At 39.3% G+C, this 13,537-nt stretch overlaps 1 protein-coding gene across 1 annotated transcript in view; it reads left to right on the top strand.

Moving 5' to 3' along the window:
* The window catches only part of NCAPD3 (non-SMC condensin II complex subunit D3), a 73,018-nt gene that overhangs the window by 6,817 nt on the left and 52,664 nt on the right, over positions 1-13,537 (top strand). Inside the window, exons 3-11 of the mRNA XM_062197368.1 lie at positions 517-679; positions 3,050-3,234; positions 3,836-4,003; positions 4,082-4,143; positions 4,307-4,391; positions 6,778-6,911; positions 11,094-11,166; positions 12,939-13,064; positions 13,200-13,452. Of these exons, the coding sequence (XP_062053352.1) occupies positions 517-679; positions 3,050-3,234; positions 3,836-4,003; positions 4,082-4,143; positions 4,307-4,391; positions 6,778-6,911; positions 11,094-11,166; positions 12,939-13,064; positions 13,200-13,452 (1,249 nt within the window). The remainder of the gene's footprint in view (positions 1-516; positions 680-3,049; positions 3,235-3,835; positions 4,004-4,081; positions 4,144-4,306; positions 4,392-6,777; positions 6,912-11,093; positions 11,167-12,938; positions 13,065-13,199; positions 13,453-13,537) is intronic.

Here is a 13,537-nt window from a genome sequence, read left to right as displayed (position 1 = left end):
TTTGGCCTGACCCAGCTTTAGCTCATATAGGCATTTGGGAAATGAACCAGCTGATGGAAGATCTCTCTCTCTCTCTCTCTCCTTCTCTCTGTCACCCTGCCTTTCAGATATAAGCCAATCAAGCTTAAAGAAATTTCTCAGATTTCATCAGTAATTAGTGATAAATGGATTCAGGTACATTTAACATAGATAAAGGAGTAACTTTTTTGAGTAATTATGATTCCAAAAGTATTAGCGTAGTTTTAAGCCATAACAATTTGAGAAATTTATATGCTTCAAACTTAAAAAAGATTTTTTTCCTGAAAATTGAATACATTTCTTACATGTTTACTTACTTTATAATTTTTTAAGTTTGATGTTTTTGTTTTAGTCTTCTAAAGATGGCATGCATTTATCATTAGGAGCCAGCTTGGTCTCTTCCTGTTTGTGTAAGGTATTAAGTATGTGTACAAATAAAAAAAGATGATTTATCCATTTCTCTAATTTTTAGCTTTTGTAATTTACCTTCTCCCCCAGAGCATTTGGACCTTCCTCATTGAGAACAATATTTCCCACAGTGCTTTGGTGGCATTATTCTATCACTTTGTTCAAATAGTCCATAAGAGAAGTATCAGTGTACAATACCGAGAGTATGGCCTTCATGCTGCTGGACTTTATTTTTTGCTACTAGAAATACCAGGTATGTATACAACTGGTCCTCTGTTATCAATGGGCTCAACCAACCGTGAATTGAAAATATTCAGAAAAAAATGTTATATTGACATGTACGAGGTGGTCAGTTCTAAGATGGCTGACTGCACTGGAAGTGTATGGACTTTTTCTTGTCATTGTTCCTACAGTTCAGTAAAACAACTAGTTACATAGAATTTACATTATGTTAGGTATTAGAAATAATGTAGAGATGATTTAAAGTATACAGGGGACTGTGCATAGGTGCTGTGCAAATATTGTGGCATTTTATATAAGAGACTTGGGCATCTATGAATTTGGTAAGGGGTGGGAATCTAGCAGAAACTCCTTGCAGATACAGAGGGATGGCCATCCTTGGTAGGCTAAAACAATCCTTTTGTCATTGTTCCTTCTACATTGTTTTCAATACTTGCACTGTGCTTATAAAATGAGGAAGTGGTGACCCATCTTATGGGGTTGTTGGGAGGATTAAATGAGAGCAAGAACATGGCATATTACAGGCATTTGAAAAGAATCTTTCCACTTTTGCATTATTTGTGTTTGCTTTCTGAAATTATGCTGTGTCCATAACCTTATAGAAATAATTAGAAAGGGATAGGCTGAATGGGAAGTTTTAAACTGCAAGTGATCCATCCACCCACACTCTACGACCCTAGGATAAAATTCTGATATTGCCCTGTGTTCTGCTGACTGCCTGTTGCCCAGATTCTGAAACACTGCTGTGGGGAGTCATTGTGTTAGATGTCTCCTGTGTGGGTATTGAAAAACAGATTAAAACCCTTCTAATCAAGAAAGTGTGAGAGTAGCTAATAACTGATAAAAGAAAGCACTAGAATAGAGGATTTATGAGCACTGTGCTGCTTCCTTCGGTTGCTGTTCTTTCTGTAGGCATCCTTACCATCCTCCTCCATACTCCAAACCCAAGGCATAGAGATTGAGCTGAAGAACCCAGTGTTCTTATGTTTAAGAAAATTACAGAATAGGCAACTTGTCATTACTTATATGAATGCTCATAATAAATGTTAAAAATTTCTTCTGTATGGTTTGGAAACAGCTAAAAAGATATTTAAAGCCTTGAACACTGAATTATATTATTATTAATCTCCCATGATGACTTTTGAAGTAAGTTCCTAAAGAACGTAGTTGCTAAATAATCATGCATGCATATGTTTTGGTCAGTGATAGACTACACATATGACAGTAGTCCCGTAAGATGATGATGGAAATAAAATCACTAGTCTTGTAGCCTGGTGACATCATAGCCTTCATAACAGCACTGTGCAATGTGTTACTCACCTGTTGTAGTGATGCTGGTGTGAACAGTCTACTATACTGCATAAAAGTATAGTACATACAATTGTGTGCCATATGTAATAATTGGTAATAAATGACTGTTACTGGTTTATGTGTTCACTATGTTTTGCTTTTTATTGTTATTTAGAACTGTACTCTTTCTTAAAAATTTCCTGTAAAATAGCATGTAGCAGTTTCACCCATCTCATGCTTCCTGCATTAGAAGGACACTTCAAGTAATTGACCTATACTGTTCAGGTTTCTGTAAATGCACTCTATATGATGTTTGCACAATGACAAAAGTCAGCTCTGGACATATTTCTCAGAGCATATCTGCATCGCTGAGTGAGGCTTGACTGTAGTATATCATTTGTAACTGAACTTTTTCTCTGAAAAAAGAGGTGCGGGGCCCAAGGACTTGGGCCATCCTCTGCTGCTTTCTCAGGCACATTAGCAGGGAGCTGGATCAGAAGTGGAGCAGCTGGGACTTGAACCAGCGCCCCCAGGCTGTGCCACAGTGCTGGCCCCTACCCTCAACTTTTTTTGTTTTTTTGATACGAATGTACTGTGAAATAATGCTAAAAAAGTAAATACATGAACTATTAGCATAGTCTTTTATCTTCATTATCAAGTGTTATGTATTGTACATAATTGTGCTGTCTATGTGACTGGCATGGCAGCATTGTTTACATCAGCATCACCACACCTGGAAGTCATGTGTTGTAGTCGGCTTTATCATGGCTATGATGTCATAAGTTGACTGTCACATCACTATGTGATAGGAATTTCTCAGCTCCATTGGAACTTCTTGGAACCTCCATTATGGGCCTGTGTCATTAACTGAAACATTGTTAATATAGTGCATAACTGTATTTATTTCTGATTAGGCACTATTGCTCACCCCTAAGGCTGAAATTGAAAATGATACTTTTTTACTAAAAGTTCACTGTTAGCCTTAGTGAAAAACATGTTTTCTTACTTTTTAAATTTTTTAAAAATCTGTTGTTACAGATGTATTTCTAAATAATTAAAACTAATCTGCTTACTGTTTACTTTTTATGAATAGGCAGTATAGCCAACCAGGTTTTCCACCCAGTGATGTTTGACAAATGCATTCAAATCCTAAAGAAGAGCTGGCCCCAAGAATTTAACTTGAGTCGGAAAAGAAAGAAAGAGCAGCCTAAGAGCTCTCAGACTAATCCAAGGGGAAACAGAAAAAGAGGGAAACCACTCAGGAAAGAGGATATTGAGGTAAGAAGTAAGTGGAATAATCAAACATCTGTACTAACACATGATTTTGATTTTTTTCAAGGTTGTCTTTTTCTTTAATATAACTATGGTTTGGGGCATCATGATTATAACCAAAAGAGTCTAAACTATCATTAGCTGTCTAATCTGATTTAAGTTGCCTCTTGGGCATCCAGGTTCCTTTCTTTCCATTTTTCCAATCTCCTTGCTCATCTCTCCCAAGCTTTGTTTGCTTGATATGTTTGCCACATTGTCTTATTGTCATTAGAGAGAATGGTTGAAGTGTCCTGAGTACTTATGACTGTAAGACCATAATATAATTATGTTAATTCCAGATTCTTCTGTGTCCGGGTGGGATGATAGAGGTTCATTGACATCAAAACTTCTAAGAAGCAAAGGAATTCTTGGTGACCAAAAAGTGCAGTGGCAGACTGATTTACCATTGTAGCCATGGAGACTTCCACCAGTCAGGGGACTTAATCAAAGTCAGGTCACCTCAGTGACTCAGCTCCTATCTGGAGTTTAACTGGACTTGGTTGGGTAAACTGAAATCTTTGGCACAGGGTATTACTAAATAGTTGCCCCACATTTGTTCATTCTCTAGATGGATGAAACTATAGAAGAAGAAGATGATGAGGAGAATATTTGTTTTTCTGCACGGGACCTTTCACAAATTAGAAATGCCATCTTTCACCTTTTGAAGAATTTTTTGAGGCTTCTGCCCAAGTTTTCCCTGAAAGAAAAGCCACAATGTATACAGAATTGTATAGAAGTGAGTGATAATTCCAGGAACTTTGGGCAGAGTTAATGGCTAATACTTACTAACTTTTTCTTGGTATCTGTTTTACAGGTCTTTGTTGCATTAACTAATTTTGAGCCAGTTCCCCATGAATTTTGTGTTACCCAAACCAGGTGAGCCATTGCTACAATTTAAATATAGTATAATTTTGCTCCAGAAGTATAAATGTTGTCTGATACTGATAGACACACTGTTAGAATTTATTCCTTTTAATATTGTTTGTAGAGTTAAATATTATCCCAAAGGGAATCATATTCATCTTTTCTTTTTCTTTAGAAGCCTTCACCAAGTAAAATATATTCCAGAGCTGGCCTATCATGGATTGTATTTGCTGTGTTCCCCAATCCATGGAGGAGATAAGGTAAAAGAAATAGGTTCCAGTTTAACTACTGCTTGGATTACAAGCAAATGCAGCATACAATGGGAAGGCATTAAAACATATGAAGTAGTAACTATTTAATAGTAAATTGTCATGATCATGTACTATTTGTACTACAAATGCCATCACAATTTCTGTTTGCTAGCTACTCTGTAATACCCAATTTATATCCAAATACTTAGGGTCCCTAGCAAATTATTGTTAGGTTTCAAACAAAAAAAGTTTCCAGTGGGAATTAAGAGCAGATAAGCTACAGAACAGTTATTTTTTAATACTCACCACATCATTCTAAAGAGTAGAAGAGACAGAATTGTCAGGTTTCCCTGGGCAAGTCATGTGTGCTTCAGTGTCTCAATTAGTATTTGTATTACTTAAGTTGATATTCTAAAGAAATTGTACAGACTATTATTCCCAGTTAGCACTGATACCTGGATTTTGTCCCCTAAATTGCTTTTTAAAAAAATTTTTTGTTGTTGTTTATTTGAAAGACAATCACAGCAATTGCAGGCTTTGGGGGAATAAACCAGCCAAATTGGAGCCCTTGTCTGTCTGTCTTCCTCCCACAAAAAAAAAAAAAAATAGTAAATAAATAATGGTTTTTTAAATGGCAATGATTTTGGGGTTTGCATATCTCTGTTCATGTTCTGGCTCCACCACTCACTAGCAATGTGTCCTTGTCTGAGTTACTCAGTCTATGAAAGCCTCAGATTTCATATCTGAACAAAAAGGATGAAGTCTTAACTTCTTCTTAAGTTTGTCACAGGATTAAATGAAATTAGATGTGTCAAATGCTGACCAGAATGCATATTGTTTAGCAAGTGTTTGATATTTTATAGTTTATTATATCTGTCATTTTCATGTGTTTGAAATATGAATGTGATAGAATTCAGAATAGTGCCTTTAATTTCCAGGCCCTTTTTCGGGCCGGTTTTGTGGCACAGTGAATTAAGCTGCTGCCTACAACACCAGCATCCCATATGGGAGCCAGTTCATTTCCTGGCTGCTCCACTTCCAATCCAGCTCCCTGCTAACGTGCCTGGGAAAATAGTGGAAGATGACCCAAGTACTTGGGCCCCTGTCACCTGTGTAGGACACCCAGATGAAACACCTAGCTTCAGCCTGGCTCAGCCCCAGCCATTGTGGCTGTTTGGACAGTGAACCAGTGGATGGAAAATTTCTCCAGCTCTTTCCCTCTCTCTCTCTCTGTAACTCTGCCTTTCCAATAAATAAATAAATCTTTAATTAATAAATAATTTTGAGACCCTTTTTAAAATCTTAAAAGATAAAATAGATGGAAAATATATCCTTTTACATTCACTGTCACTCTAAAAGTGTCGTATTTTTTAAGTTGGGAAAGTATTGATTTGACGTTGTCCACTCTCAATTTTAGCCAGATCTTTATGGACAGCCTAATTTTGGAGTTTATTTTATATAAAATGTGAATTAGTCACATAGTCATATAGTTGTGTGACTGAAATATAGTAAAATCTTGTGTGTGTGTGTATGTGTGTATATATATATATATATATATATATATAATGGAAATGTTTAATGTAAAAGCGACCAAATACTTGGTTTTCAGTGAAAGTTTGTTTTACTGAGTGAACAAACTAATCAGCTGAATTACTTGAGGTAATATATCAGAAGGGGCTTTTTAAACTTTAGGTAAAACACAATTGTATGATAATGTTCTAACTCCTTTTTAAATAAGGGAATGGTAGTAGCATTTGTTGCCATTTATTTATTTATTTTTTAATTTTTGACAGGCAGAGTGGACAGTGAGAGAGAGAGACAGAGAGAAAGGTCTTCCTTTACCGTTGGTTCACCCTCCAATGGCTGCTGCGGCTGGCGCACCGCGCTGATCCGAAGCCAGGAGCCAGGTGCTTTTCCTGGTCTCTCATGTGGGTGCAGGGCCCAATGACTTGGGCCATCCTCCACTGCACTCCTAGGCCATAGCAGAGAGCTGGACTGGAAGAGGGGCAACCGGGACAGAATCCGGCGCCCTGCCTAGGACTAGAACCCCGTGTGCCGGCGCCACAGGCAGAGGATTAGCCTATTGAGCTGCGGCGCCGGCCCATTTGTTGCCATTTATAAGTGACAGTTCCCCATTTGCCCACAATTTGGGGTTATACCATGCAGGGGTGGGGCGAGAAAGAAGACAGTTCTCACTATTGTCTATAAGCAGTTCTTGTACATTGTGCATTGATTGAATAGCTGAAATTGTCCAGGAAGCATGTCCCTAGTATCCAGCCAGAAATTTTGTTAACCTGGCTTCCTTCAGAGGGCTTGAACTAGTTTAGTCTTCATAGCTGTCTTTGAAGGCCTTGGATTCTCTTTTTGTTAAATTGAATTTTCTGTCCTTTTCTAGGTTATCAGTTGTGTCTTCCATCAAATGCTAAATGTCATATTAATGTTAGAAGAAGGTGAAGGATCTCATCGTGCCCCACTTACCGTTACTTCACAAGTCATCAGTCGAAGAAATCAAGCAGTCCAGTTTATCAGGTGAGGCACACGGATGCTGAATTTTTACTCTTTTACTCTCTCTCAGTCATCTGGGCTTTATGCTAACTAAATTTCTGATACCTTGGGAGTTGGAATATCTGGCCTGATGGTGATTTATGGGAGTCAAAACAAACCACCTTGTAGCTACTGTGGTTCATGTGGTCACTCCTGGTAGTGCTTGTGTCCGGGCACTGTTAGAGAGATAAGGGGCCTGCAAGTCTTGGGCCAGAGCCCCGCCTCCAGGTCAAATCCATCCAGCCTGTGGGGCAGCTTCTCAGGACAGTTACCTCTCTTTCCCTGTTGTAGTGTTAGCCACTCCAGCAAGTCTGCCTCTTGCTTTTCTTTCTACTTTGCAACTCTTTGCCACTCTTTCCTTGGTTTTCTTGCTTTTTTATTCCTGTCCCCTCACAGAAAATACTTCCTGAAGAAGAGGATTAAGCTACTTCTTCCTTTCTTAACAGTCATTGATAGACTGAATCACTCAGCTTCACTTAAAAAAAAACCCTGTGCCTGGGAGCCGGTGTTTGGCTTATGTATTTGATTCCCAGCTGTGACTCCTGACCCAGCTTCCTGCTAATGCAGATCCTGAGAGGAGCAGTTACTTGATTACTTGATTACTCAAGTAATTGAGTTCTTGCTGCCCGTGTGGAAGATCTGGATTGTGTTCCCAGCCCAGTCTAGCCCTGGCCATTATGGACACTTGGGAGTGTGTTAGCAGACAAACATGTGCATAAGTAAAACCCCAAGTCTTAGCTTTATTGGGAAGAGCATAGTTGCTGTGACATCAGCTTTTCTCTCTCCTTTACTGATTACTGGTCATTCAATGTGGGGGTAGTAGCAAGTAGGTGTATGTGGTATCTCCATACCTGTAGGAATGTACAGTATATAGTGTGGTTGCAGACCTGAGGCAATGTCTCTAAGGATTTTTTTTAAGCATTAAGTAACTAAGATGATTTAAGTGGAAACACTGTAGCTTTCCCATGAGAATTCATCATAGTGCCAGTTGCAACAATGTTCACAAAATGCTACGAGTAAACTTAGTGTTAAAAGTGAATCAAATTTGCTCTTTCTAGTAAGTTCTTTATTTTTTATTTTTTTTAACATGTTATTTGTTTATTTGAGAGGCAGAGTTACAGACAGAGAGAGCTAATTCACTCCCCAAATGGCCGCTATGGCCAGAGCTGAGCCAGTTGGAAGTCAGGAGCAGGAGCTTCTTCTGGGTCTCCCATGTGGGTGCAGGAGCCCAAGCACTTTGGCCATCTTCTTCCCCAGGCAATTAGCAGGGAGCTGGAATGGAAGAGGAGCAGCCAGGACATGAACTGGCACCCGTAAATTCTTCTTGGGTTAAAGTTTGTAGAATACTGCAAATATATTAGAGTAGCAGCATTTCACAGAGCTACCACCAGGTGGTACTGCACTTTACTCTATTTTTATTTTTGTTTGTATCCCAAAAGGATATATTTTCATCTTACTATAAAAGTTAGTAAGTGCTGAATGAGCCTTAAGCAAATCGCGTCTGCTGTCTGTTGAAGACTTGACCACCCAGTGACAGCTATCTAAAATTGCGCATTTGAGGAACCTTAACAGTTTTCCACCAGGACACATTCTATCTTCACTCTTTATTTTGTTTAAACAATTCTTGTACTGTGGACGTAGATTGTTTTTAATGTTTAGAATTTCTAAAATACTTAAGCACAACCATATAAAATGTTTTTAGTTTCTTTCTACCAACAAGTTTAAAACATATGATACACAGATTCAGGTCACACAAATTAAAATGTATCTTTGATTGATTTTAGCAGCTTAAATTTATGGACAATCTTATCTATAAGCCATTTAAAATAAAACTCTTAATAAAATTTCCTATGTGGACATACAATATGTACACACATATAACATAGCATAATAGACCAATATAGCAATTTTAATAATAGCTTTTAAAATCTTTAACTCTTTTTGTAAATTGCCAATTGATTTGAATTGCTTTTTGTTTTTAGATTACTTTAACACATTGCTTTAACAGAGCATCAGAGTTTAATTCTATGTCAAAGAGAAATTGAGCTTCCTGTGATCTTTTGCTGTGAGGTTTCCTTCCTTTACCTTCTTTCATATTGGTGACCATGTTTCTATGTTTCTGTGTGTAACACATCTTTAAGCATCTTTTCAAACTACACCATGTTAGATATTTAAGAGGTGTTTTCAAATACATGATTCTTAAAATTTATAGAAGGCATTGGACCTTCTGGTAAATGTTTTCTTAAGTTGTTATCTAATGGTTGAAACGGTTTGCTAAGTATTCATGTAATATTGCTATTGTCAGCAAGCGATCTAGGACTTGCTCCCTCATTTCTCTATCCTAAGCCCAACTTATTCTTTCATTTCTCTATTCTCTTTAAGGTAGGAAACTAATTCTATTATGAAGGAATCTGTAGGATGCACAATTTAATCTTTAGACCTTATAAAAGAGATGGCTAACATTTTTCTGTAATAGCATAGCCAAAATAAGAACTTAAATAATAATCTCATAGCTAGATTCACTTCGCCATCAGCGAAGTATACAGTAAGTAGAAAAAACCTCCCTTTCAGACCAAAGGGAAAGAAAGTTTTAAAGTTAGAATCTAATTTTCCTCATGGGCATTGTCTACCTTAGAAAAACTACTACAGAACATGCCTGTGACTATAGACTTGTAGTTTAGGCCACCGAAGATTAGAGATGGGATACGGGCACTCCCTTGACTTGCATCCTCTGGTCTGCTTTAACACAAACCAGGAGGAAAAGAAAGCTAGGCATCAGAAGCAATGGGTGGCAGGCCTATTAATGGCTGATCTGTACAGTGATCTGCCCTCAAGTAGACCCAACAGGCCAGTCCACTGCAGTGGCTTTCAATGTGGTAAGCCTGGGCTTCAGCAGAAGTCAGCTTGTGAAGAGCCCTGGCAGCTCTGCCAAGAGTTGGATCACTGGAAATGGACCTGCCCTGGAGTCGAAGGATGCCCAGGTCAGAGCCACAGATCTTATTGGCTCTAAGCTGAAAAGCCCTTCACTCAGCCCAACTTCCAAAGTGACCACCGCAGCTGAGGGTATGGTCAAGTAGGGTCAGCAACATTGCAGGCAGAACTGTAAATTTCTTGTTAGAGATGCCCCCTGCCTTTACCTGGCCAGCTCTCCTCCCAGGCCAGCCAAGTAATGAAAGTCAACAGAGTGCCTTCCCCTAGGAGGTTCATACCTCCCTTAGGATATACCCCATGTGAAGAGATAGATAGGTCTGGGCCTCTTAACTTACAAGGCCTAAAGCCCACCAGATTATTATCAAGCCCCTTCTATCAGGTTCTATTTGCCTCTCAATCAGAAAACTTAATTTTAGCTTAGACAGCACCTTTCTTAGCACATCTAATAATGACTCTGTCCTTTGTTCTAGACCCTGTCTAGCACACTTGGGCCTCATTCCTTTGTAATCATAACCTCTACTCTACCACCAATGGCTCTACTCCTAACCTGTGTGTACTGATGGTCCTCTTCCCCACTTAATGCTGTATAATTGTTCAAACCTGGTAAATGCCACTCTTAGGATCATTGGTTACTATCCTCACCTTGTCTTTTATGACCTTGTCTAAATATGATCAGAGTCAGCAAACTTGGAAGGCTTCCATAGCCTTGGCAACTCATGACGACAGCCTAGGGTGGTTACTGGCGCCATAAACTAGAATGTCAATTTGTTGGGTCAACAACAAGAGCCACTGTGCACTTGCTCCTCATGTGGGATCTCTGTCCTTAATGTACTGTACATTTTGATTTAATGCTATAACTAGTACTCAAACAGTATGTTTCACTTTGTGTTTCTATGTGGGTGCAAACTGTTGAAATCTTTATACTAAATTGATCTTCTGTATATAAAGAGAATTGAAAATGAATCTTGATGTGAATGGAAGGGGAGAGGGAGAGGGAGAGGGGAGGGTTGTGGGTGGGAGGGAAGTTATGGGAGGGGGAAGCCATTGTAATCCATAAGCTGTACACTGGAAATTTATATTCATTAAATAAAAGTTAAAAAAAAAAAGTAAAAAAAAAAAAAAAGAATTTCTAAAATACAAGGATGGTAGTTTTTGAGAACAGTCAAGGAGAATTATTGTTTTGTTTTAATAATAGTCATATTGTAAACAGTACCTGTGCTCTTTTCTTTCAAATAGTTCACTTGTGGATGAACTGAAGGAAAGTGTATTCCCAGTTCTTCGTATCTTACTGCAACACATCTGTGCCAAGGTACCATTTGCCTTAGTAATAATAATAATATTTCAGTAAATAACATATGCAGAGAAATGTGTGTGTTTGCTCTTGTGTGTGTGTGTATTTGCTCTTGGAAGTGAGTCTGCATCATTACTAAAAGTAGTAAGAGATGTTCTCCTAGGTGAAGTGTTCTATTAAAAAATAAGATGTCAAATTCGATGCAAACATGGAGTATAAGGGGACGAACCACCACATACACCTCACCCACTTTGACAGTTTTGGATGATTTATTCCCCTTCCCTACCTCCACATACCTGCACACTGGATTTTTTTATTTTTAAAGCAAATTCCATCCTGTCCTTTTAAGTATAGTATTTCAATCTGTATCTCTGAAGCATAAGAACTCTTTAAAAATGACCTCAAAATAGTAACAGACCTAAAAAATACACATTAACTCCTTATGCTTTCAGTGTTCAAATTTCCCTGGTTATCTCTTAAATTCTTTTTCTTCTTTCAAAGATTTTATTTATTTACTTGAAAGACATTGTATCATAGAGAGAGAGAGGAATTTTCCATGTGCTGGTTCCCTCCCCAAATGGCTGCAGCAGCCAAGGCTGGTCTAGGACAAAGCCGGGAGCCTGAACTCCATCTGAGTCTCCCACATGGGTGGCAGGAGCCCAAGCATTTGGGCCATCTTTGTCTGCTTTCCCAGGCACTTTAGCAATGAACCAAATCATAAGCAGAGGAGCCAGGACTCAATCTGACCCTCCTATCTGGGATGCCACCATTATAGGCAGCTTCCTAACCCACTGTGCCACAGTGCCAGCCCCTCATAAATTTTAACATTTCAACAAGTGATTCTTAATTTGAACTGTATAGAGCCTAAGAATTCATAAACTCTCTGAAATTCTGTGCTAGTTTATATATGCATTTTTCTGAGTTGAGGGTTTATAGATTTCTTTTTTTTTTTTTTAAGATTTAATTATTTATTTGAAAGTTATACAGGGGCCAGCACTGTGGCGCAGCGAGTTAAAGCCCTGGCCTGAAGCGCTAGCATTCCATATGTTCGCCGGTTCAAGACCTGGCTGTTTCACTTCCGATCCAGCTCTCTGCTACGACCTGGGAAAGCAGTAGAAGATGGCCCAAGTCCTTGGGCCCCTGCACTTGCATGAGAGACCGGGAAGAATCTCTTGGCTCATGGCTTCGGATTGGCGCAGCTCTGGCTGTTGCAGCCAATTGGGGAGTGAACTATTGGGTGGAAGACCTTTCTCTCTCTCTCTCTGCCTCTTCTCTCCCTGTATAACTCTGGCTTTCAAATAAATAAATCTTTTTTTAAAAAAAGAAAGTGTTACACAGAGAGAGAGGTCTCCCATCCACTGATTCACTCCCCAATTGGCCGCAACCACCAAAGCTGCACAAATCTGAAGCCAGGAGCCAAGAGCTTCTCCCTTGTCTCCCACGCAGAGGCAAGGGCCAAAGGACTTGGGTCATCTTCTGCTGCTTTCCCAGGCCACAACAGAGAGTTGGATTGGAAGTGGAGCAGCTGAGGACTCAAATTGGTGCCCATATGGGATGCCAGCACTGCAGGCGGCGGCTTTACCTGCTATGCCACAGTACTGGCCCTTATAGATTTCTTAATAAGATCATTTCTAAGGCATCTGAATCCTAAAACTTTCAGTTATTTATATGACATTTAAAGGTCATAAAGGAGTACTCACTCACTGATTTTCAACCTGTATCTTCACAAGCGTTTCAGTTGTCCTGCAGGTCGATACTGGCTGGATAGCTTCTCTTTTTTTCTGTTTCAGGTGATTGATAAATCTGAGTATAGGACTTCTGCCGCCCAGGCCCTGGTGCAGCTGCTCAGTAAACTCCCTTGTGGGGAGTATGCTGCATTTATCACCTGGCTTTACAAATACTCACGAAGCTCCAAGGTAGAACATCTGTCTGCATAATCTTGGGTCCTGGCTCTGGAATCTTTGGATGCCAGACACATCGGAATGCAGGAGAAGGGTTCCTTCGGTTCTTATTCCTGTCTGACAGTGATTCTTATGATCTTGCTTTACCAGATCCCACACCGAGTTTTTACACTTGATGTTGTCTTAGCTCTGTTAGAACTGCCTGAAAGAGAGGCAGATAATACTGTCCCCTTGGAGCATCAGAAGTTCATCAAGCATAAGTTCTTGGTTCAGGAAATCATGTTTGACCGATGTTTAGACAAGGCACCTACTGTCCGCAGCAAGGCACTGTCCAGCTTTGCACACTGTCTGGAGCTGTCTGTGGCCAGTGCATCAGAGAGTTTGCTGGAACTCCTTATTAACAGTAAGTGTAGTGGCTGTTGTGAAATGAAACTGGTGCTGTGCTTAACAAGAAAAGAACTGCAAGGAAATAATGCTTTGTTATAATG

Source organism: Lepus europaeus, chromosome 7 (assembly GCF_033115175.1).
Source record: "Lepus europaeus isolate LE1 chromosome 7, mLepTim1.pri, whole genome shotgun sequence".
NCBI classification, from domain to species: domain Eukaryota; kingdom Metazoa; phylum Chordata; class Mammalia; order Lagomorpha; family Leporidae; genus Lepus; species Lepus europaeus.
The sequence above is the reverse complement of the archived record's forward strand: the minus strand, read 5'-3'. Positions and strand labels throughout refer to the sequence as shown.